Raw genomic sequence first — 26408 nt, forward strand, 5'->3', positions numbered from 1 at the left:
AGTTCCAGTAACATCTGGATCATAACGTCCGAGGCTCACCAGGGCATTGGCTGTCTTAATTGACGTTGCTGCCATAGAGGAAATTCTTTGACCCAGACTGTCAATTGCTATCCTTTTTTGGTGGACTAGATTAAGGGGTTATTGGGGTATTGGTTCTTCTTTGAGCTGCTTAAGCAATTACTGAATATGATCAAGTATGACTAATGAGGCAAGCCAGAACTAAATCCAGGGCCTATTTTTTCTCCAGGCAAGGTTTCATTGTTGGGTCAGTAGCATGTGTCTTCATTAACTTTATGATCAGACATAATCAAGAATGGATATGAACTTAACATATTTCCAAGGTTGCTCTTTAAAGTCATAAAGAAAGCATGGTTCATCTACAGATGTCACTAGTAGATTTAATTTGTGGCAGCTCTTTTAATCAATTAATGCCATTGAGAGATATTATCTGTACAATCCTGTGGAATTTGCCATCATTTCCACTTGGAAAATTAAATTCTTGCCCATTATCATCTCTTCCATCATCGTCTGTGGTAGCTCTCCTTCTCATCAAAATATGTAAAATCATTAGACTTCTGCATGGGCCAATCCCTTTGGTGTTGGAGGAGGAGGTAACAGCGATGGCTGGAGAGGAACTGAAACTGGTAAAGGAGCAGGTTAAGGAGGTGGGAGGATAGGTGTAGCAGGAAACCCAATGTAAGGTTAAGTAGTTGTCTGCTGCGTTAATAACTAGGGCCACTGAATTTAGGTGATTGTGCGGCTGCTGTGATTTTTGCAAAATTGTAGATTTGCCGTATTCCTACCTAATTAATCATCTACTGCATAATCTGCAGATTTTAACCAAAAACATTTTCTTGATCAAACTATCCAAAATTTACTAAAAATGCAGTGCCACATGCTGTTGAGCTCTGGATGGCCCTTTGCAAAGGTTGACTGGTCACATTTCAGTAGCTCATTGCTATATTTAGGTGTTAAACTGGTACTAATAAACTGCAACTAGTGCCCAGACAGTGTTAACAGATTTCAAAATGATTAAATAATGACTTAATACTATCACAAAATGTGTTGCATAATTTGCCTTTTCTAGCTGCATAATTTACTTACCCTCGAAGCATAATTTGGCTCTCCGCTGCCGCATAATTCTGGTGGCCCTGGTAATAATTACCGAAAGTATCCATCATCTATTTCAACATTGATAAGAAGTCCATTGGCACTTGCACCACATCTATTTCTCCATAATATTAAGGTGGTTTCTATCCTATATCAATTCAAGTACTCGCAGACTTGTATTCTTGCTGGTAGACATATTTGCTGTAGGACTCCTCGCCATCCATTGCTTCCTTTCCAAAATCTCGCCGCATCTCACATCTAATTGTGTAAGGCTGTAAGCTTTCAGTTAGGCATAATCACTAACCTCTTCTTCTTGATCTGACTGCAATAATTGAACTAGAGGTAAATCAGTCATCCATAACTGGTAAAAAAAAAAAAAACTCCCATCTTTTACATTGACTGCGTGGTCCTTTGAAAACGTCTTCTTTACAACAGGTGAATCTCGTTAGCACCTAGATGCAAACTTATCTGGCTTGTCACAACATGAGGTAGCTGCAAGCGCTGTCCAAAATAAATAATGCTCATGAAACTGTACAAGTCTGCTCTTGTGCGCTACATTTATGGAAGAGCTCAACACTCTTTTGTAGGCACTGGAACACACGGATCCAGGACAGTTAACACCAATCATCCATGATTCGTACTACTGTGTCCAGTCCTTCAATGAATACCTGCATTAATGGTGCCAAAATGGGTTCAGAGATTCAAAAGGCAACACCATTAAACACAGACTACTGTGGTGGGAAAGTAGCGGATCTGAAAGAAACCCTACCAAATGTCCATGTAGTTGGAATACATGTTACAGGCAATACCTTGGCTGAAGAAACAGCCAAATCAGCAATAGATACGGCTTCTGTTGCTGCAATAACTCGTTTACGGACGAGGTTGGATGATAAAACATTGGCTGCTGTGGAAGATTCGGCTGAAAGCAAGCTGTTACTGTTGGCACCCTTGGTGTGGTTTCCCCTGTCTTTTTGCCTCTGCTTCTTGTATTTTTGACCTTGTGCTGGATTTCGTTTTTGCTCGTTTTTGGTACTCTGGGCACTTTACCACTGCTGACCAGTGCTAAAGTGCAAGTGCTCCCTATGTAAATTGCGATTATGATTGGTTACCCCTGATTGGCATATTTGGTTTAATAGTAAGGACCTAGTAAAGTGCAGTAGAGGTGCCCAGGGACTGTAAATCAAAAGCTACGAGTGGGCCTGCAGCACTGACTGTGCCACCCATCTGAGTGGCCCTGTAAACATGTCTCAGACCTGTCACTGCAGTGTCTGTGTGTGCAGTTTTGCAATGCCAATTGGACCTGGCAAGTGTTCCCACTTTAGCAACACAAAAGGATGATGGACAGAGTGCTGAACAATGCAAACACTCACCCCCAGTCACAGATCTGGGTTTAATCCATCGTTCTTTTGCCTACCATGCCACCCCAGTTTGGACCCAGCCAAATGCAAATCAGTCTTGACCCTGTTCCTCATGGGAACAGTCCAAGCCGAACTGCCAAGCCAGGTCCTCACTGGACCTGAAACAAGCATCCTGGGACCGGTTTCAGGGTTTCACCCTTCATCAGACAGGCTAGCTTGAATCCAGTGGCACAGTGAGCAAGGCCCAAAACCTTCCCTTTTACTACATGTAAGTCACCCCTAAGCTAGGCCCTAGGTAGCCTCATGGGCAGGGTGCAATACAGTTAAAAGGTAGGGCATGTACTAGTGTGTTTTACATGCCCTGCTAGTGAAATACTGCCAAATTCGGTGTTCACTATTGCTAGGCCTTTGTCCCCCACAGGTGAACATGCGGATTGCCTTGATCAATAGGAACCTCTGCCAAGGAGAAGAGCTGAAGAACTGTGAGGAGGAGTACTGGCTATTTGCTGTGTGTGCTTTGCTGGGTTGGCCTAAAGATGCTGCTTCTACCTTAGCGAGGACAAAAACTGGACTTTGCTGTGTATCTTGCTTGTGAAGATTCTCCAAGGGCTTGGACTGAGCTTGCCTCCTGTTATGAAGTCTCAGGGACAACAAAGACTTCATCTGCCAGCACCTGGGCTCTCTTGCTGAGACCCAGTGACTTACCAAGTAGTGCCACATCCAGTCCCTGGAAGGAGAAACTGGCACAACCAGATGGAAAATCCATGCACCGGAGCCGAGCGGCAGAAAAATCAGTGCCTGCCCCACGGCTGAAAAAAATCCATGCAGCGCCGGTAAAAATGATGCATCGCCAGCTCAGCGCGGATTCATCGCTGCGATGCTTCCGGATTTTCCACGCATCGTCCCTGGGTGCAAAAATCTTCAACATCGCTGCACGGACCCGAGGCAAGTCGTTTAGAAATCGAAACATTGCTTACCTGGCAGGGAAAGAATCGACACACTGCTTCACTTGGGAGTAAGGAATTGATGCATCACTTACTTTCCCGATGCACACTTGGCTATTTTTCTTAACTGGTGTGGAGTAATTTTGTGGTATTTTCACAGTGTACGATGTGTGTTTGTGCAAATAATGTACACATTGCCTCTGAGATAAGCCTGACTGCTTGTGCCAAGCTACCAAGGGGGGTGAGCAGGGGTTATCTGAGCTGTGTATCTCCCCTACTCTGACTAGAGTGAGGGTCCCTCCTTGGACAAGGTGTAAACTTACTGCCAACTATAGAGCACATTTCTAAAACAAGCCCGTGGCATATCCTGCCAAATATTCCTACTGCATATCTAGCCTAAATACTGCCCTAGTAACAATACCAGGAGTGGGTGATCCTGTGATCCTCAACCAAGACCAATGACCTGAGTTGATTAAAGCAGTGCACAAGAGATTTGCTTCTACCCATGCTTGTGTGGCGACTACTTTTTTTTCTACTACAATTATGCTACTGGTGGTCAGGTCTATACAAACAGAATGTCCACTGGTGTGACATGTCAGCAAAAAAAAAGAAAGAGTTCTCCGTCAAACGCCCACCGCAGACACCCCTCTTAATTTCTAACAAATCTCTATAATGTGTGTACTTGAACCATTGTGGTCCCCGGAGTAGTGCATACAAATAAATTTTAGTTGCTGACGACTCATGTTCTGGATTTCTATAGGTATGGCCACAACGCTCAGCTGACGCTCAAACTGTGATTTAAAGATCTGCAAGTCTTTATTGGCACATATGCAGCTGCGGCTTTCCACTTGGACCAGGGCCCTGCTTTCGCCACAAGGGCATTCAGAAGTGTAGCAGTAACATTATTTAGGAAATTGTACATTCTGCATTTAAACCAATGTGGATCAAACAACTTAATAGTTCAGGACCTTTTGATTTCCTATGGTATACGTTAAGCATTTAAATCTAGTTTCAGAATTCTTCAGAATTGATAAATATAATGAATACAATTATTCCGCTGCTTTGAGTAGTTTTCTAAATTATGTTTTTAGATTGCAAATGTAAAAAATAAACATTAATCAGAAATCACAATACTGTTTCCAAATAATAAATTCAGATTTTTATAATATCTGCTCTTTGTTTATGTTGGTCCAAAAAAAGTCTCATTGTCCACGAGGAGTTCGTAATATTAAAAAAAAGTGTTGTAACAAAACTGTAAAATACAAAACAGATTTACAAACTAGCACCTATTCACATAAGATTATCCAGTTCACAAGCTAAAAAAGTTATTCAACTTAAACAGATTTCTAGTAATTGGATAAATGTGGTCTTGGGAGTAAAGGAAGTGGTAAATAAACAAGCCTGGCAAAGCCAATAGGTATGGCTCTGGTTGGCAGCATTCTGAGTTTGTCATGGTATGTGTAAAACTTTAATGATGGAGATGCTGCCAGGCCATTGCCAGCACAAAACAGATTAACAGTAAACATCAACTAAAAAGCAAAAATAGTTGTTTGGTTTCAAAAGGCTCACATTGCCAAAGTAGTTCCTAGCGCTGAAAATAACTACTTTGAATGTAGATGTGCTCCTTGGGATAGAGCAGAACATTGGCACTCACAGTGAAACACTTTACCTTGCCCCAGCCCTTACCCCTAAACATAAACCAAACCCAAACCCAACCTACTTCTTAACCCAATTCCTTGCCCCAATCCTACTGTGTGCACTTTTTACACTACTTTTTCAACTTTTTAAATATTTCTGTTTGATATTATCTACAATTTTGTCTCTATTTTTGTTACTCTACCTTTTTATTTATACATTTCTACCTCAAACCGCAAAACAAATTACAACATGCACAGTATGAAACCCATGGCAATTCCTGTTCATGTTTCAGAAAATATGTATTACTTACCGCAAGATCTACAAGGTGCAGCTTGCCCATTCGAACATGAATGTTTCCATCAACCCCCTTCTCACTGCATTCAATGGTAATTGTAAAGATCGCATGGGAACGAGAGCTATGCTCATTCATGTTTGTGGCACCAACAGAACCTTTAAAAGGGAAAAAGCTACTTTAATACATGCTTATATAAAGTTAAAATAACAGGATAAAACAATCATCCCTAAAGGCCCAGTCAAATTCAATAAATTATCAGACTTTGACTCTAGGGTGAACAGGAATACTTACTAAATTTCGGGGGAAATAAAACACAGCATGTCAAAGAACTGAACACTTGCACTAATTGAGTTGGAAAAGATATGACTTTTTTTTTCATATACATTTCGCATTTTATTTGTAAAGAGATTCTGTAGTAACTCAGATGGTAATACTTCAGAATTGTACATTTATTTAAAAAAATAATAATAATAATTCCTTAACAAAGCAACCAAATTGCATTATGGATTCACTTTCCAATACCAAATTGCATTAGGGATTCAATATGTGCACATTACTTTTCAATAAGCAGAAGGGATCCATTAAGTCATTAATTGGGTAAGAGATGTTGTGGTGCTGAGCTAAAAAGAAATCTACAAACAAAGTTGGTTTATCTCCACAAACCAAGTATTGTCTAAAACAAGAAAGAAATTGTCTGACACTGTTCACTGGGTTGTGAGGGCATGCAGGACCAGGCAGGAGCTACCGGACCTCAACCGTGGGAGATAATGTTGTTTGACACTGCTGTCCCGGGTCCCATCCTACTGTGGGCCTGGAGACTGGACAAAGTGACTTCAGGGAAGCAGCATGGTGATGCTTAGCACTCAAAAATGACCAAACAGACACAATAATATTAATGTCCAGTGCTTGCCTTTACAATAAATAAAAATACTTTAATAACACTGCACAATTTAATAATCACACAGGTCAGTATTCCCGAGTCCAATCCCCCTGAAGGCGCCACACCCTGCCCACTCCTGCTAATATATCCTCACAGATAGTGTACCTCTTAACTGTGGATTCCCTGCTCTTTGTGAAATTAGGACTGGAGTGACTCAAGCTCAGTTGCAATTTCTACGTGCCCAAAGCAAAGTGAGATCAGTTTAAGTTTGGTTTTGCCCCTCCTCCGTACAGGTTAAACTTCAGAGTCCTCATTCACTGCATAGTATTGGAAGTGGCCCTCCCACATACCTGAAGGGGTCACAGTGAGCCAGCAAGTCCATGGAGTGTCAAAGCCAGGCACAGGCTTTGACTAGCAGTGCACTTACCTACTTTGGTCAGAGCAGTCGCAATACCGGGACTTATGCAGGTGCAAGCATGGCTGAGCAGTCTTCGACTGATGTGGTGGGCCGAGCAGGTAAAAAGGGTTAGTCAGCAGCAGTCTTGGAGGTTGCAGTCACGATCAGATCGGCAGTAAGTACAGCCCCATCTGTGCCTACAGCACTCAGGCAGTTGCCGCCTTTGTCCAGGCCTGCAACAATTAAGCAGTTGTAGCCCTAGTCTAGGCTGAAGGCATGCACACAGTATCAGCACTCATCCAGGACGACAAGGGGCAGAGTGCAGCGTTTCCCACCAGAAACAGATGAGAGACCAGGGGAGGCCCACAAGCACAAAGGTCCTACCTATAACATTCTCAAGCACTTTTCACTCTGTGGACATCCCACAGGCATTGGGAAGTGCTGAGCCTCTCTCTCCCTTGACAGTCTCTCCACCTACAGGGCCAACCAGACTCCTTCCCACTCTCAGCAGGCAGGTGGGTTTCTAGGCCCTCTTGGCACATCCAACGTTTTTCCTGTAGGAAGGTCAAGCTTCAGGTGATGTCCCCTAGTCTCTGGGAGACTGGCCAGTACACAGTCCTCTAGTTGCACAGCAGTCCTTGAGTACTCTGTGGATTTCTCACTCTCTTGGTCAAACAGGACATGAGACAGGCACAAAGTCTGGACAGGGGACTAGGATCCATGGTCTCAGACTGTGGAACCGGTTTGTGGTGGTTCTCATTTAACTGTCGTCCTCCATCCTTGATCACCCATAAGAGAGTAAATATGATGTTTTTGCATCCGGGCTATCATCAGCCCAAATGAAGGAGTGATCAGGGGCATTCAAAAGGGCAAGCCTCACCTAGAATCTTCCTCAACTTTCACAACATAGTCTGCAGACTCACCAGTCACCTCTACAATCCACCAAATGTGAGAGACCCTTGCAAATCAAAAGGCCTCATGGCATTTCTAAAGGTATACTTGTCTTCATGTACTTTACTTCAGTGACTGGCTTTCATCCCTTGAGCTACAGGAACACAGGTAATACACTGCTACTGTCTAGGAGCATGGTTCTGGACCTACAGCTTGTACTAGGCCAGACAAAGGGTATCTAAATTGGATCATGCTAGACTCCATTACTCTGACTCACTCACACACCATGCATGTGTTACTCTTTCTACACATGCACATGCTTTATACGCATACATGTAGTAAGCGCAAGGGTCTGGGCATGGACATAAAACATTAATTTTATACGGCAGGGTTGGGTTAAAAGGCTTGAACTCAAATAACACAGATAACACAGATAAAAATGTCTGGTGATACTTTTAATTTCACTTAAGCTGCTATGCTGACGCAACTCTATGCAATGTACAGACGAGAGGGACAGAAGTCCACTTCCAGCAATGAGGGCATGTTTGGTGCGCCCCTCCAGGACAAAGAACAGGTTCAGGACCTCACGTAGTATGCTTTCATTAGTATAATTCTGGTGCAAGAATAAAATTCAGAATACCAGACATTCACACAGTTGGGCGCTCACAGCAGGGGAACACTCCCGTATGCCATGCAGGACACAATCCCAACAGAAGTTAGGATAACATTGCCCAATTGCGAGTAATAATGCTTTAAGTCAGACTACGTTATAAGAAGGTCAACCTATAGATAGTATGTCCCTATTTCTAGTGGTTGAAAGACTTCCGAAGAGCCCATCACAAGGAGAATCATAGTCAAAATACATCATGTTTTTGCTCCATTAAAAGGCTCCATGATGCCATTATCAGAGGGGATAAGAAATTACAATGCAGCCCCATTATAGAAACAATCAGGATAATGCTAAACTGACTCCAAAAGACGCAGAAGCCTTGAAGGGACTGGAAAAGTACAGAGTTTGTTGCAAAAACCCTGAGTGGAGGGCTTATCTCTCTTTGGTGAGACACACACTGGTGCAACTGTTGAGCTAGGTCTGGCGTATTCTTGGAATCTGGAAGCATGGAAAACAGAGAACAGTAAGATCCTCCAGATGCAACATGAGAACACTGCATATTTGCAAGATAATGGTTGAGCTTTCTTTTTGCTGGCCACGCTCCAGCAGAACTAAGTAGTAATACCTCTGGCTGAAGCCTCACAGGTGAGTGACTTTCTTGGCTGTGGATAGCAGCTATTCTCAGTGGATTTGGCCAAACAGTTTTGGGCACACTTTACAACTTTTTCTTCAGGTGTGACAGACTTGTTTTGGTGCAGTTGCGGTGTTCTTTGTTCCATTGTACCACACAAGAAACATGAGAGGACAGAAGCTGTCCCAAAGGCAACCTTCTAGATTAACTACTCTAATGACCTTCAGTGGTCACCGATACAACCAGAACAATTTGACAAAACCATTATATATTTAAGAGATCTCTTACTGATGAGTGTAATAGATAAAACAAACCTAAGATTAACCCTGATACATAGGTAGTCTGTGAGCACCTAGCATACATCTGCAGCCACCAGGTTAAGAAACAAATTGAGGGAGAGAAAGCGGTGAGATGCAGAGAGGAGGGTGGGTGGACTGATGTAAGTTCCAGAATACTGCATTTTTTAGTTAACTGGAAGACTGGGTTTCCTCGGCAAACCTGAAAAGGCACATTTTGGTGTGATCCCAACAGCGAACAGGGGAAGCTTGTTAGGGGATGTGCTGTGGTCAATCCAACTGTGACTCAAAAGAACTCTTCCAAATTTCAGATTCTCTTTGTTGATTTTTAGAAAATGTAAAGAAGGAAACTCAGGAGGGAGACCATCTACAACGGATTTGAAGGGACAAAAAAATGTCATCCAAACTACCAATGTCTCTCAGTGTGCACACAACCCTTCAAATACATAATAGAACCTCACTGTTCCCTCCCGCCTCCCTTTCCCCAAATGAAGGCAAATCAGTGCCACTGGCACAAGACTCATGTACAAACAAGCATAGGCAAGATCAATAATTTTGAAGTTGACTCAAAGCTTTTTGGTTTTAGTACAGCTTTATTTAGGAGGAGCTGCCAAGGCCCGCCAAAAAAAAAAAAAGCATTGGCAAAGTCAACAGGTCTCACCTTTTGAACGTATTGGCTTTGCCAGTGCGGTTAGGCTGTTTGCCAAGTGGAACATCAACAAAAAACAGACCTGCAATGACACGGCCAACGCTGCCGGTCTGGTCATTCTGCAGGTGCACGCATGGGTCACCATGCATGTCCATGCCTATAGAAAAAGACAGGCTCCTGTTTTGTGGTGGATGCCATTTAAATCGGTACTAAAAAAAAAAAAAAAAAAAAAAAGTTAAGCATACAAAAACTCTCTCTTAGGCCAGGTTAGGGCAGGTGGGGTAAAGCGGCACAAGAAGAGCAATTTAGAGTCGGGCAGCACATGAGAAAGACAGAACACCACACAAGAGAGAGGCTACAGCACAGAGAGGGCAGGGGAGGGAAGCAGCACACAAAAGTAAGCACTCTCATGAATTGGTGAAAGAAAAGGAAAATGCAGTGCTCTAAAATCAAACAAACACAAATGATGGACGTAATGCGGAACCAATCAAACATTCAACCTGGGTTTAATCCATCAATTCTTTTGCTCACCATGCCACCCCAGTTTGGACCCAGCCATATGCAAATCAGTCTTGACCCCGTTTCCCATGGGAACAGTACAGCCAGAACTGCTAGACCAGGTCATCTCTGGATCGAAACAAGAATCCTGGGACCAGTTTCAGGTCTAAAGTTGAGCCGTGGAAGAATACAAGTCTGCCAAGCATGGATAGTAAAGACTATGGTACAAGGGAGTGACAAACTTAATGGACAAGGCAAGCAATCAAATAAGAAGTTAAGAGTGACAAAGCCAAGCAATAGTAAACAACGGGGTGGGCTTTACGCCCACTTTAAGTTTTGGTACACTCAAAATAGGTTTTTCGCAATAAGAAAGCTTACAAGGTCTTGTAGGCAAGACATAAAAATAAACAATTGCTGAAAGCAAAAAGATATTTTTTGGCGTCACAATGCACACTTTACCATAGTTGTCCCTGGAAACTGCAGGGAACTACTTTTGTGTATGTGCTCTCTGTGAAACAGTATTAATATTGGATTAATGGATTCTGATGCACACAACAATACAGTTATATACACTAACGAAATCGCATCACCATTACTGGATTCTCCTGTCATGAATTTTCCATCAACCCCGGCACGTAGATACATGGCCAGGAAGGCTTTGAGACCTAAGCCGGAAGTTAATAACTTATAGGTCACAGATGAGGTAACACTTAGCCGGCAGGCAAACGACAAAAGTTTCAGATCCCAAGGATAGGCACAGTAACACCACAATGGTACCCGGAGACTGACCCCAATAAACACATGACTAGAGGGATGCGTGCATTACCCAAAACACCATAAAGTTAGGTGCTGCATGTAGTTAGAAACCCCTAGCCAACCAGAACACAGCACACAAAGCACATGGGGAGACCATGCGTCCCTCAAGCCAGACATCTTGACACATACTCAATGGCCCACATTGTGTTCACCCTAGGTCGAGGGTCCACCTGCATTTACTATCTGGAAACTATATTTATGATTCCATGATGACTGTTCGTATTTTTACCAAGAAATAAATGTTTTTATTGTTTTTTTGTACTCAGGGAAATGTATAAAAACCTGCTTCAAATCCGATGTACTTTGAAAGACAGTCCTCAGGCCATGGTTCTGTGACCAGCCGTAATTTTTTAAAAAAAGACGAGAGGAGTCTGTCAAAACAGGACGGTTTGTTTAATTAAAGTCTCATTCGAGCAACATTTTGGCGAGCCAGCCAGGAGCGGATTGGTACCTCAAACCAGACTGCGACTGAGACAAGGGGACCCGACCCGGACAGATTCACATCTATGCAACAAGAAAGGTGAACAGACGCTGCAATTGATTGGAAGTTCTGCTGAATCCGCAAGGCAGAGGTCCATCACCGTCAGAAGTGTAAGAGACTACATCACAGCCTTAGCCCTAGCAGTTGGCATGTGGCAAACTAGGAAAAAGCGTAGCTGAATGATTCACAGAAGACACCTTTGTTGATCATCAGTGTCAGGGAACAAGACAATTTTTTTTTTTTTGTTGTTGTTATTTTTGGGTTACTGATTGCTTGGACTGCTGGGCGTGACACAGATGGTACGCATGAGGCCCTGGGTATGACATAGGGTCAACACCCCTGCCGTAAGAGGTGTTTTTCGCTTGGACCGCTGAGCGTGACAAAGATGGAACACATAGGCTCTGGGTATGATATAGGGCCCACACGTCGATCTTACTCAGCTAAAGAGGCTTTCTCAATTCTAATGGTTTCTTAACACTGCTAGTATCTGAAAAAAGTGAGTTGTGTTCGTTTGGACCACTGGGCATGACACAGATGGTACGCAGGACCCCTGGTTGTGACAGAGTGTAATTCGGATGTTAGGGAACCAGAGCGCTTGGGATCTAGGAGATTAGGCATAGCTTATGTCTGGCCAAGAAGGACCTATGTTTGTTGAAGTTATTCCTTCCTTTCTCTGGATAAATTATTATTATCCTTACCCGGGAGCTGGTATTGACAAGATTATCAGGCCCACTCAGTCCTGAGTACTACACAGCACTTTCCCCTGGTAACAGGATAACATGCGCTGGGAGCATGCTAAGGTACTTCTGACAGGCTCCCTACATTTATTTTTTTGTGCCTGGTCAGTTTTCCTTTGTGCCAGTTGGAAGGGTGTTGTTTTGATACTGTGATGCTGGTGAATTAATATAACTGTGTATTGTCTTGAGTGTTGTGTTTGTTGATGACCCCATGTGCTGTATCGGCAAGTTTATGCCATTGTGGTTTTCCTTAAGTAGTGTGTTTTGTCGATAACTTAATATGCTATGAAGATATTGCTGATTCTTCCAAATTGTTATTTGATGGCAAATTAAGGCTTGCTATTTTGATGCTAAATTCCAATTTGTTTTGAGTTAATAAATGCACTTTTCCCTAGGCTGTGGTTATATATATATATATATATATATATATATATATATATATATATATATATAATTATTTATTTTTTTCTTTGTAAAATGTTTATTATGAAGCATCTGTGACATTGAGCTCATTAGATCTAGTAATCTCCATGTATATATTTCCCACTACCAGGTTAGAGCTAGTAATCCTGTGTGCATATTTCCCCGCTACCAGAGAAAAAGACTTGAAATTTTCCACACACACACACAAAAAAAAAAACCACAGACACGTGTAACAAAAAATCTCCTAAAACCATAGAAGTAACTATCCCCTGAAAACCACCCAAATTTATCATGGATGTGCATCTAAAGCACATGCAGAATAAATTCCCCACACAGGCTAAAAAGCTTGACAAATTCTGCCATGAGTGGCACGCACACATCAGAGCACACGTGTTTTCCTGGCCAAAAGAGGGAAACTTTGACACCAACATAATTGAACACACATACAAAACAAAACATAGGACAAAAGAAGGAAGCATTACTAAAATAATGGCCAGTCTTTGAGGAGGCCTAGGCTGATAACATCAACTCGCAATCAGCAAGTAAGGCGTTTGCATCTCCCTCGCCATATGCAGGAATGGAGGTGCTCTCCCAATGACTGCTATCGCCGCATTAGGATACACCAATATGCCAGTCAAGGGAGCCCAAGGGCCCTCTACCAAACAACCAGCTGTTAGGTCGAGGCATCAACAGGCTGACAGGCCCAGACACTCTCTACACCACCGCAAGTGCAATGCAAGGGCTCCCCAAAGTTCAAAGCCCCCCCACACCCCCCTATCCGTCGCCCTCAGGGCACCGAACCCCAATGACACGAGGAGCACTCGCCCCTTCTGGTTCCTGGGACCTGCGGGGAGATTCATAGCAGTTGCGGACAATGAGACAACTAGCAAGGGTGAAGAAGGGGGTCCCAGCTCTCCGGGATCTGGTGACGATGAGGAAACCACAGGGTACGCTTAGATAGCCGAGTAAACCACAGAGAGCAAGCTAGATTGCAGATCTTGACTTAGAAGAACAGTGCATAGCTCCGAGTGATAGAGGCAATCTAGATGGAAGTCAGAGGAAATGCGCGAACCAAGGAAGGAGAGACAGCGAGAGAGAGCATCCTGGAAGCCCAACGAGAGACTAGAGTAGTGCACCCCACCCCCAACTGGGGAAAACAGGGGTAAGTACAGAGCCCCAGTCACAGAAGAATCTGAGGTAGAATCAGAAGGGAAGCTTTCGACTGCCCTCACCAGAGGGTCGGGGAAGGGGAGGGGCTGACCAGGAAATTAGTGACCAAGGCAGCCTGGTGCAAGCCCAGCTGAGATAAAGGAGGACCAAGATGGCACCTTTGCATGCGTATGAGGAGAGCACTGAAGACGTCTGCAGCTTCCCCTCCAAAGCGTAAACACAGGTCAAATAACTCCAAGGTATATAGTAGCTCAGGAGAAAGGCTAGATATTCGCCCAACCCTTTTGTCACCTGCTAGTCCGCTGGCCTGAAGGAAGTAATCAATATGATAGACCCTGGCCGGAGGAGGGGTCCTTCGAACCAGAGGACATAGCAATTGCAGAAGACTGCATCAGGTACCCAGGGGGAGATCCCAAGTGGAACTTCCCTTACATGCAGGAGTGTCTAAGGAGGTGGGAATCCTATGTTGAGGGAAAACCAACAGAGCTGCCCAAAACAAGAATATACGCACTACTACACGGCACGGCAGGGACCATCTATGTGCCATGGGCTCAGATGGACAAGGAAGGGCTAAAAGCAAAACTGCCGTCACTGATTGATGGGACCGGGAAGTGGATCTCATGCTTTGAGAAGAACACCGCAGCAATAATCCTAGCAATAGGCAATGTTAAAAGTTTGTTCAGTAGCATTAACGGTGAGCAGACCAACACTGTGTGAACCGAAGCCTGCACCCCAGCAATCACACTGACAAACACGGAGCATGACGGGGCAGCAATCAGTTTATACAGGCACCAAATAAGGACGGGCCTGAGGGAAATGTTCCTTGACTGCCCAGATGTCGGAGGGTTGATGACAGAAACCATGAAACATGGGGAGACCATAACAGATTTTCTAGACAGGATGAGACAGCGGTAGGGACAGAAGACAGGATAACCATGGGCCAATACAGGCCTTCAGGTCATCTTCTTTTACAATACCCTAAAGAAGGGGCTGCCCACTGAAATACAAAGCGGTTTGGACAGTGTAGTAGGGCTAGATACCAAACCCTGGCGGAAAATACAAGCACACATATTGCATTTTAACAAAAGGAAATAGGAAAATGATAAGGAAAAACAGGAGCAGGCCCAGAGGGACACCACAAAGCTGGTCTAACATAAGCTGAGGATGACCGCCCTCAAGGAGGCCACATTACCCGCAAACATGAAAATGCCACTAGTCCTGAAGTAAGCTCCACCGCAAGACCCCAGAGGGTTCCTTTGTAGCATAACGATAGAATCGGAGAGGTTGGCAGCAGCTAAACCCCATACAATCTTACTAATGCCACAGAATGGGTCACATGACCAGCAGATGCTGATTGAAGGTATAGCACGAGCAGAAGCCAATGACCCGGCGCCAGGCCCCACAAAATTCCCATCTCCAAGGTCAAGCCCAGGGAAACATAACTGCAGCTCATATTCAGCCGCAGGTAAGTCAGTCCACTACTGCACCACCGCAACAGGGGTCAGGTAGTTGGATCAACACATGGCATCAGCAACAAATGACAGGGAACCCAGTCCAAAAAGAAACAGGGCCACAGCAGGGAGGAGTAATTGTTTGGGGAAGCAATGCCTTCACTGTGACGCAGAACACAAATGCTCAGTAAACCTTGATATCCCCTAAGCAAAGCATCCATTTTGCACACACCTTAAAATTCACTGCAGCAAAAACTCAAGAGAAAAGCAAACGAGATTTAAAGATTTACCTGCATTCAGGAAAATTTTGGATTGCTGTGTGGCTGTCGACTGGGTCCCCTCATTGGAGTCCGCAATTCTGGGTTGCTGTGCGGCTGTCGATCAGGTTCCCACACTAGAAGTTGTCATTACTGGGGCTGGAGACAGCCTAGTCCTCACACTGTAGCTGGCCAACTAACCCCACCCCAGGGGGAGGGCAGCTTGACAAAAGGAGGGCAGTGTGGCTTCCAGACCAGTGCTTAAAATGCAGGCACTCAGGTTCCTGCACCAATCAGTCAAATGGGATGGGTTCCAATTACCAAGTCAAAAGATCACCATCCACGGACACCAAGTCAAGACCAAGAGTTTTTTTGGTATGTAGTCCCATCAGCAATAGTGCCCCCAACCAAATGGGGGCCCCCTTTTTGGTTCCAAAACAAAGCGGTCCTCTAGGGTCGGGAGCCAGGCTTCCAGTGCACTTGGGGCAGTGCAAACCCCATAACCCTTACAGCGCATGTATGAGTTCTTACAGGTTGCAGCGTAGCACATGGCGTGGAGTCAGTAAAGGGGGTTTGCCAGGACAATCAGTCATCGTAGCCCATTCCTATGATCCAGGCAAGCTTCTATGAGCTCATGGCTGTTGCATATTCTTGTGCATTATAGGTAATTGTAGGTGAGATATATTTAACAGTTTTGTTTTCTTTCTAATGTCATGGCTCTGTCAGTTTCGTTGCTTGTGTTTTGAATCTAGAATTGTGGGGACTTAGGAGCTGACTGCCTTGACTGAAGGCAGGTACTGTGCTGTCTATTCAAGAAATTTCATAAAACTCTTCCTTGACTTACTGGATTTACTACAGACTTCCCATGCGGCAATATCTATGCCGCCTCCTCCTCCTTTCCGCCAGAGCTTCCCAATAGCAGCTAAGAACCATTGGCCCAAAAATATATAGTCCGATTGAGAGGGGGTGCCAGGGAAGAGAGTCCAAGAACACCCATCACAGCTCTGAGCAGAATAGAACACAAATGTGCTCACCTCCAATCAGGCCCATCAATCAGACGACACGCAAGGTCTCACACACCACTTGAAGGGAGAAACAATCCCGATTTCGAACTCCACAAATCAGAGACACACGGGGACCCTCCAGTTCACGACAGTAAAGATTGTACGTCTAGGGAAATGCCCAAAACCAAACAAAAAACCACAAAGCTAGCCCAAAGGAAGTCTCTAGAAAAGGGCATAGCCAAGACACCTGGCGCCACTTGAAAGGGTCACATTGCATGCCACATGCCAGGACTAGACGTGTACACATAACACCAGGGCACGTTGTGATCAACGTCCAGTGTGACAAGGCGCCTCTTTTATATCCCTTGTGCACGAGTAGGTTAAACACCGCCCACACTGATGGCACCCCCATGCGCACACTAGAGTACTGGAGGGCTGGCGACAACAACAGAGCACCAGCCAAAAGTTCAAATTAGCCACATTCACAAAAATCACCCCATAAAGCATCCCATTCGGACGTACACTCGGTCAGGCACAGAGAGGGGGAAGACCCAATGACCCATAAGAATCAATATGTGCCTAAACAGTAACCAATTTTTTCTACACAAGGTATCCCGAGTGGGGCTACCTTCTAGTGCCGTACCAAAATCACGGACGCAGGAATTCATAATTGATGACATGCAAGGATGTAAAGTTCTTTCTAATAACAACCTAGCATAGCTCTTGCCCAACAGGTCTGCAGTGGAGCTGCTAAGCACACCACCTCTACAACATACCATCACCTTCTCAGCAGCCACACCTGTACCTCCAGCAGGATCAAGAGCCGCAAACCTCCCCAAGGACTTTCCACATCCATATCCCCAACCGGATTCCAAACCACACATTGCTCCAAAGTCTTTTTTTCCAAACTGGTTTCAACCAAGAAACTCCCCTCACCAAGAAGACCACAGACATCTCTTCTGTATTCATCTCAAGGCCTTCAATGTTTCATAAGTTATGTGATTGTATGCATTTATACATGCTCTGTTTACTAGGGATGCTACTGCATCCATGCATTTCCAAAGAACAGTCTAGTTTAATGCCAGATATTCAGAAAGTACCACAGCATTTGTGTAGGGCTCATTCCCACGTCACCTATAATTACACCCCACCCAACAGCAGTATTTCACACACATTACACAGTGCTCTTTTACACAACATGTGGTATCAGCTCTTGACTGGCATGGGCTCCAAGACATCAGCCGGGTCATGTTACGTCTGTTCACTGATACCACATGCAGTAGGAGCAGTTAGACTTTACTTATTCCAAGCGGTAGCCCCTGAAAAATCAAAATGCCGTCTCCATCTGTACCTATGTAGAACTAGGGTCAAAATACAACATAATAGATTAGAATCCCATACGGTAGTAGTAAATCTGTCCCGCTACAGGACCAATCCTACAGCATTGCACCTTCCCACCGTGCCTAGCGATATCCAAACCGAGCTAGATAGGATGCGCAGCAAGGAAGCTTATAGGGGAGGATACTGTTTGGCCTCAAGACTTTTCAGAGAAGAGATTCTTGGAGATAGCTAAACCACCCACCCAGTGCACAAACAGGTCCGCTTCAGCTTCCATCTGTGGTCCCAGGGTGGTCCTTAGCGTGTCTGGGCCGTCTTCATTAACAACAAGTGGACCCCAGAAATGGAGTGTCAGTGCAGGGGCATCCACCTTGATGATATGATAGGCAATGGGTCTTGTGGGGGAGGGTTGAACAACAGCATAGCATATATACCCGTGTCAGGAGATCTGGAACACTGAGATAGATGAAAACACATGGGTATAAGGGAAGGGACAACCCCTAATTGTAGGAAACTCACACTGTATTCCTTATGTTTCAGAGGCAAAATGAACCATTCCATTGGGTACAAACGAAAACTGTGGCACAGTACTGCACATTTTGCACATGCAATGGAGCACCTCCACGCTGATAGACACCTACTGGCAATGCAGAGTTTCCTTACACCCAGCTTGTCTCTGAACGGTGTGGCCTCTGCTCCCTCATCACCATACACACTCCAAACCTGGCCATCACCAGAGAAGAAGATCTGTCTGAACTGTACTAACACCTGCTGAGAAATAAATAACACTTTTGCATCAAGCTCGAAAGGAAAGAATTGCTGATTATTTTCTCTGGGCTCAGTACAAGGACATTCCAGAAGAATGTAGACTGTTCACAGATGTCCATGTATCGGCAGGAGAGTCCATACCCTTCTACACCTTGCAGACAAAAGCAAATTCCCTCTGGTTGCAAATAACCCTGTGGGAAATGCTCAAAATGATGAACAGCACTGAGCTTGGCCTTAAGGCAATAAAGGTAGAACTGAAGCCATCTGCCTCATGTTGATGTTATATCCATAAGTGCTGGACTTGATGATAGCAATGGAGGGTGGGGTTTGCAGGAAGATCGGTGCATCTTCCAGTCACTTTATACCCGACATGGACAATGGAACTCTGACACTTGCCGTTCAAACATTCCACCAACTACAACACAACATGCGTGAAGAGTGAGGTGCCCCTGAGCAGGAGTGGTTCACAAACTGGTTCTCCTGGCTCCCCAGTGGCTGACCAGTCTGTGCACGTCATTGTTGCCAGTTTTCATAGCATTACTGCTTTCGTGTGATTTCCTGCAAGTGGGGTTTCCTGCTGTAAAAACGCAGTCCCAAAATTGGGTAGAGTACAAGTAGCTAGGGAAGTGGGACAACAAGCTACAGACAATGCGACTGTCATAATGTGTGGGTTTGATGGTTTAGCTGAAAATTCAACTAGAGGGGGGAATTTTTATATTAGATTAATCGATGTTAATTCACACAGGAATACACTTGTATAAGGAACAAAGTTGCATCATCATTATTGGATTTCCTCTCTGTCAACACCAGCACATAGGCATGTGGTCAGGCAGGCTCTGACCCCTAAGTCTGATGTTAAAAACTGACAGGTCACAGGTGGGGTAACACTTAGCTGGCAGGCGAACGCACAAACAGAAAAACTCAGATCAAATCCCACAGATAGGCACAGCAACACCACAATGGTCCCCGGAGATTGACCCCAATAAAACACATGGCAAGAGGGATGTGTGCATTCCTAAAAACACTATAAAGCTAGATGCTGCATTTAATTAGGAACCCTTAGCCAATCAGAACACAGCGCATGCAGAGACCATGCACATCTGGTCAAGTACTCACGGGCCCACAATGTTCATGCCAAGTGGAGCCCCACTTGCATTTACTATCTGGAAACTATATTGATTACTTCATTACAACTATTCACATTTTTACCAAGAAAGGAATTTTTTTATTACCCAGATAAATGCATAAAACATGCCTCAATCCGATGTATGTTGAGACGGTCCTCAGACCCCGGTTCTGTTACTGGGCATAATGTTTAATTAAACAAACTGTTCTCGTTTTGCCAGAAGCCTCTTGTCTTTTGTTTTTTAAGGTAAATTCTTATTTGAGCCACAAGAGCAGAAAGAAGTCACTCAGTGTATTAAGCCAACGGCTTAAGTGGGTTTAACCTACTGCACTGTGCAAAATGCTGCAGTGGGCGGAAAAAGAATGTGAATGACCCAACAAATGACCAATGGATAATGTTGGCTAGCTGTAAACCACTGTATGTAAACTGATTACACATATAAATTGTTTTAGTTAAACTGAAAGGTCTTGACTAACACTATACCTAAATGGTCCATTCAGCCACATAGCATGATGAAGGGATCATGTGCAGACACAAAAATAGGCAATCGAAAAACCCCAATTGAACTTATATACAACAGATAGGCTGCCGCCATCTGATGAGGGACATCAAAGTCAAATGGAGTAGCCTTTATGGAAAGAAGAGAAGATCTCCTACATAGCAACAATATGCAAAATTAAAATAAAACAGTTTGGGAAATGCAAAGATTTCAGATGATATTAGGCAATGCTTTACTAAAGTATGGTGAGACAATACCTGCTTAAATGAGACTCAGGCAAAGTAATAGTGTCCCACAAAATTGAATACTAATCAATGTCACCGCAAAATATGAACATTTGTTCAGCGATTGTAATAAAGTCATTATTGGTTAAATATGCTGAATGTCATAACCAAACATTCTACTTTTTTAACTTGAAAAAATATATAGTATCATATCAAGTGACAGACCTTTTAGTATGTTAGGTATTGATGTTTGATGGGTTTCAAATTTTAGAATGAGTATTTAATGGGCAAGTAACCACAACACTGATGCGGACTACCGCTTTCATGGATTTTCAGTACACTAAAAACAACCAGGATGTAAATGTAGAATTGGCTGGAGTTATCCTAAGCTAACACTTTGGAAGCTAGTTTTGACTCAGTGGTGAACCTTATAAAATACAATCTTTCCTGCATTTAAGAAATGTTAATGCTGAGGTATGCAACACAGTTTTGCAAAGTAGCATCTGTAATGTCGGTTACTGAACTGCGAGGCATTCATGGCATAGGACAGCTTGACGTTAGAGGTAGATGTAGACTAAGATTTTAAATGGGTTTGTTTACAGACTAAGAATGTAGATCTACTGGGGGATCTACGTGTGATTTGAATTTGTAAGTTCTGTGAGTTCATTTTGATTAAGATACACATACTGTTATGTCTAGCCCATGGACACTTTGATAACGTAACGGTGTGTTAGAAATGTCAACATATAGTCAAATAACTACCAATTCAATATACTACAAACTCTATTTTGTGCTAGTACACAGAATTGTCCACATCACTGATTTAATATTGTACAAAGTAAAGTACACACAGCAAAGCTAGCAGCATCAATGATATCTAACAATTATATACAAACTGGGTTCAGGAAACGGTCAGGGAAAGCACTCCTTAAACATAACCACCCCTCTCAAATTACAAAGACTTCTCATCAGGAATAGAACGTATCTGTAAAAATAAGAATGGAATCTTACGATTTTTGTGGCCTAGCGTCATTATCCTGTCCATATCATCTGCGTTGTTTACAACGTATGCTGACAGATCCTTGATGTAAACTCCTACATCAGGTCTTTCTTTAACCTGCAATGCAAATAATGTAAAAAAATATATATATATTCATTTGAAATACTGATAATACATTCCTTTCTCTGGACTTTGTAACAGAAAAACTATAGCCCCCTAAGATAACGTTGGACTGGAAGATAATTATCCTAGAAGTCTTGCGTGAGTCTCTAAAGTCATTAGTAGCATATCAACTGCCACTTCTAAAACATTCTAAAGAATCCAATAGAGTATAACTTACCTTCAGTGGGGCCATGACAGGCTTGTAAAACTGAACCTACCAGGAACTGGAATAGCTGGCTTCCCACTACAGCTTAATTTACCTGCTGCTGGCAGGTATTAAAAGGTTTAAATTCTGGATGTTTCCTGGCCACTAAAGAGGAGTTCTCAAATCCTGGCTGTTCACTCATATTGCCTCTTCACAGACTCTCTTCAATGAGTTTCCTACTTGGGAGTGTTTTGAAATTCGGCATCAGTCCTATGCAGTATGTCTGATTTCAACCCCCCCTTTACACTCACACTTCCTTTGGCCACGTAATGGCCCTGGTCACAGTAGACCTCCCACAGAAGAGGTGCAATGGAAGTCGCTATCAGAATGCAAAGCATAACAGATTTGGAATGAACAGAGCAGTCCCGTTCAGGACAGCTAGCTGTGGGTTTTAGGGATTCTTTTTTTTCTTTTAGAGACTCCATTCTCTATAGCATCAGTGGCTTTGCACTTGGTCTGTAATTCAGTGGCTCTGTTTGTAAGCCTGTAATACCTACAAGTGAGCTGGGGGAATAAACCAAATTTACAAGAGACAAGGTGCAACCTTACAAATTGTAAGCTACTAAAGAAGAATAAAAGTCAGTAGGCACCATTCATTGCTGAAGGCAATTCAGCAAACAAACTGCAGCCACGTGCAAACTTTCAGTACATACATATAAAATGCCTGGTAATCAATAATGTCTAAAACATATTTCAATGATTTTGTCCAGAATAACTGACAGTGATAATTTACTCCCCCGTACTTGCAGATACAGGCACAATTCAGACATAAAGAGTGAATTAATACTTTCTTACTTGCTTTGTCACATTTGTTTACCTATTCAGTTTTCTGGGGGCGGATCACACAATACATCCTCAGTGATGCACTGAATGAGTGTTTGCCTCTTGTACAATGACTAGGATCATCAAAGACCACCAATATGTTTGTTTACTTTCAAATGTATATGCCAAACTTTTTTATTTTTTATTTTGCCCTCAGGCTTTATTTTCTTCCACTCGCTCCTTTTGTTTTAATTAGAATAAGTGGTGAAGCTGCAGTTTTCCAGTCTGTGTTTACAATGAAATATGAAAGCAACCCAAACCATGGCATTTGAGGGATTTTTACAATGTCTCATAAGGCTATGGTATGCTTTTAAAAAGTAAATATTCAACTATCAAAAATGTGAGTAGAGATTCTTGATTTCATTACAAGACCAGAAGCTAACATTATGCAATAACCTTTTACTGCTGCCCCAACATGCAGCCCTCTTTAAACCCTTGGGGCCGCGGACAAGCTGGTCTCGTCCTTGGCTACAGTGCTCGTGTGCAGAGGACGAGACCAGCTCGTCCTGCACTCGGCCCACGGGGGAGCGTTAGCGGGCACTTGTTGGGTCACCCACCCACACCCCGAGTCAGGGATGGCAGGGGAAGCGGGGAACAAAAGAGTTTTTCCTTTCCCCCGACCTGTTTTGAGTGAATTCCTGCAGGAATCCACCCACAATCACACAAGGAATTTTTTTTGTTGATTTAGGGGAGCAGCCCCCTAGGCAGGGGTCGCTCCCCTGGGGGCAATCTTGGATCTGTGTTTTATTTTCATGGCAGTGCCCTTGGGGGCAAATTGGTCTATTATTTTTAGGACCATCAGCCCCCAAGGGGGGAGGCAGAAGTCACGAACACACCTGGGATTTTCTTTTAGTTTTTAGCCCAAGCGTCCTCCCCCTCCCCACAGGAGGCACATAACTATTGGCCATTTCTGCCCCCCCTAGGGGCAGATCGGCCTATTATTTTTAGGCCCAACTGCCCCCAAGGGGGACTTAAACCACAAAAACACCAGGGATTTTTTCCATTTGTTTTTTTGTGTTGTGGGGTGACCCCTTGGGCAAGGGTCGCTCCTCAAAGGGCACACACAACTGTTGGCCATTTCTGCCTTCCGGGCAGATGGGCCTATTTTTGTAAGGCCCATCTGCCTCCAAGGGGGGCAGAAAGCCCACTAGACATCAGGGAAGATTTTTATTTTTTTTTAACTAAAAAAAATAAATAAAAACAGTATGGGTTATGGCCATACCCCCACCCCAAATAAATGGGGACAACGTTGTTCTGCCCACCGGTGAGCAGATGTGGCAATTACCCCCCTCATTTACTCCCCGGGGGTGGGGCAGAAAGCCTACTAGATGTGAGGGAATTAAAAAAACATTTTTTATTTTTTTTTCAAAGAAATAGAGGGGGTGAGGGCTGGAAACCAGTGTGGGCATGGTTATGCCCTCACCCCAACTGAAGGGGGTAACAGTCTTTTAGCCCCACTTGCAAACCAAAGGATCTTATCCCAACAGCAAGCAAGAGGACATCTGATTTTTTGGGGTTTTGATTTTACATTTGGACTAAGAGAGCTTGGCTAACTCTCAATATTGTCCCACTTGGAATGATGAGCAGCTGTACTTTTTGAACTTTGAGACGCTGCCACCTAGAAAAATCTACTAGACCTAGACACATTTGAAAACTAAACATCTGGGTGAGTCCAGGGTGGTGTGCTTCATGTGCACCCCACACCATTTTCTTACCCACAATGCCCTGCAAACCACCAAACTTTGCTTGAAATCACACATTTTCCCTAAATTTTTGTGATGGAACCTTCCGGAATCCACAGGAATCCATAAAATCCCTACCACCCAGCATAGTCGCATCTATACTGATAAAACTTCTGCCCCACTTGTCAGCCTAAAAACGTTATTTTTCAAACTGCCCTTCTGGACCCGCTTTGGTTTCCTCTCAATTTCAACATGTTTTTGGCTCTTCCCTGTCACAAGCACTTGGCCCACCTACACAAGCGAGGTATCATTTTTATCAGGGGACTAAGCGGAACGTTGGGTGGTAGGAAATTTGTGCTGGTGCAGTGATCCCACACAGAAATGTGAGGAAAAATGTATTTTTTAGCTACATTTAAGGTTTGCTGAGGATCCTGGGCATCATTGGGGAATCCACGTAATTCACACCTCCCTGGACTCCCTCGGGTCTAGTTCTCAGAAAGGTCTGGAAGGATCAAAAACACAGGTGCCCCCTTGCAAAAACAGGTAGTTCTGTAATGGATCATTTTGATGTATCCATGTTGTGTTTGGACCTTTCCCTATGGCGGGCACTAGGTCTACCCACACAAGTGAGGTACCATTTTTTTAATCGGGAGATGTGGGGGAATGCTGGGTGGAAGGAAGTTTGTGGCTCCCCTCAGATTCTAGAACTTGGCAGCACCGAAATGTGAGGAAAAAGTGTTTTTGCTACATTTTAAGGTTTGCAATCGATTCTGGCTAACAGGACCCAGTGAGAGCTTCACAAGTCACCCCATCCTGGATTCCCCAAGGTGTCTAGTTTTCACAAATGGACAGATTTGCTGGTTTTCCCTAGGTGCTGGATGAGCTAGAGGCCAAAATCCACAACTAGGCACTTTCCAAAAAACACATCAGATTTCAATGTAAAAATGTGATGTGGATATGTTGCGTTTTGGGGCGTTTCCTGTTGAGGGCACTAGGCCAACCCACACAAGTGAGGTACCATTTTTATCGGGAGGCATAGGGGAACACAGAATAGAAGAACAAATGTTACAGCCCATTGTCTTTCTCTACATTTTTCCTTCCAAATGGGAGAGAGTGTGTAAGAAAGAAATCTATTTGAGAAATGCCCTGTAATTCTATTGCTACTACGGGGACCTATTAATTCAGAGATGTGCATATAACCACTGTTTCTCAACACCTTATTTTGTGCCCATTTGTAAATACAAAGGTTTCCTTGATACTTATTTTTCACTCTTTATAATTTACCAAATTAATTGCTGTATACCAGATATGCAATGAAAACCCATTGCAAGGTGCAGCTCATTTATTGGTTCTGGGTACCTAAGGATTCTGGATGAACTTACAATCCCTATATATCCCCGCAACCAGAACAGTCCAGCAGACTCAAAAGTATATTGCTTTCAAAAATCTGCCATTGCTGGAAAAAGGTACAGAAGGAAACATGGACAGAAATGTCTGTTTTTTTCAACTCCATTTCAATATATATTTTTTTTTATTTCAGCTGTTACTTTCTGTAGGAAAACCTTGAATGATCTACACAAATGACCCCTTGCTGAATTCAGGATTTTGTCTACTTTTCAGAAATGTTTAGCAACCTGGGGTCCACCATTGGTTTCACAACCATTTGTCACTAACTTAAAAGGAGGCTGAAAGCATAACAAATAGTAAAAATGGGGTATGTCCCAGTAAAATGCCAAAAATTGTTTTGAAAAATGTGGTTTTCTATTCAAGTCTGCCTGTTCCTGAAAGCTGGGAGGATGGTGATTTTAGCACCGCAAACCCTTTGTTGATGCCATTTGCAGGGGAAAATAGCACATGCTTTCTTCTGCAGCACCTCTTTCCCATTTCTCCCCCGAAAAAAAATTATTTTAGCTGTATTTTGGCTAATTTCTTGGTCTCCTCCAGGGGAACCCACAACCTCTGGGAACCTTTAGAATCCCTAGGATGTTGGAAAAAAAGGACGCAAAATTGGCAAGGATAGCTTATGTGGACAAAAAGTTATGAGGG

At 43.6% G+C, this 26408-nt stretch overlaps 1 protein-coding gene across 3 annotated transcripts in view; it reads right to left on the reverse strand.

Moving 5' to 3' along the window:
• Positions 1–26408, reverse strand: part of KIF3A (kinesin family member 3A) — a 224141-nt gene that overhangs the window by 153705 nt on the left and 44028 nt on the right. For all 3 annotated transcript variants that reach the window (XM_069221976.1, XM_069221977.1, XM_069221978.1), the window contains exons 5-6: positions 21503–21608; positions 5361–5500 (exon numbers count right to left, since the gene is read on the reverse strand). In XM_069221976.1, the coding sequence (XP_069078077.1) occupies positions 5361–5500; positions 21503–21608 (246 nt within the window). The remainder of the gene's footprint in view (positions 1–5360; positions 5501–21502; positions 21609–26408) is intronic.

The sequence above is a fragment of the Pleurodeles waltl genome, chromosome 3_1 (genome assembly GCF_031143425.1).
Source record: "Pleurodeles waltl isolate 20211129_DDA chromosome 3_1, aPleWal1.hap1.20221129, whole genome shotgun sequence".
NCBI classification, from domain to species: Eukaryota; Metazoa; Chordata; class Amphibia; order Caudata; family Salamandridae; genus Pleurodeles; species Pleurodeles waltl.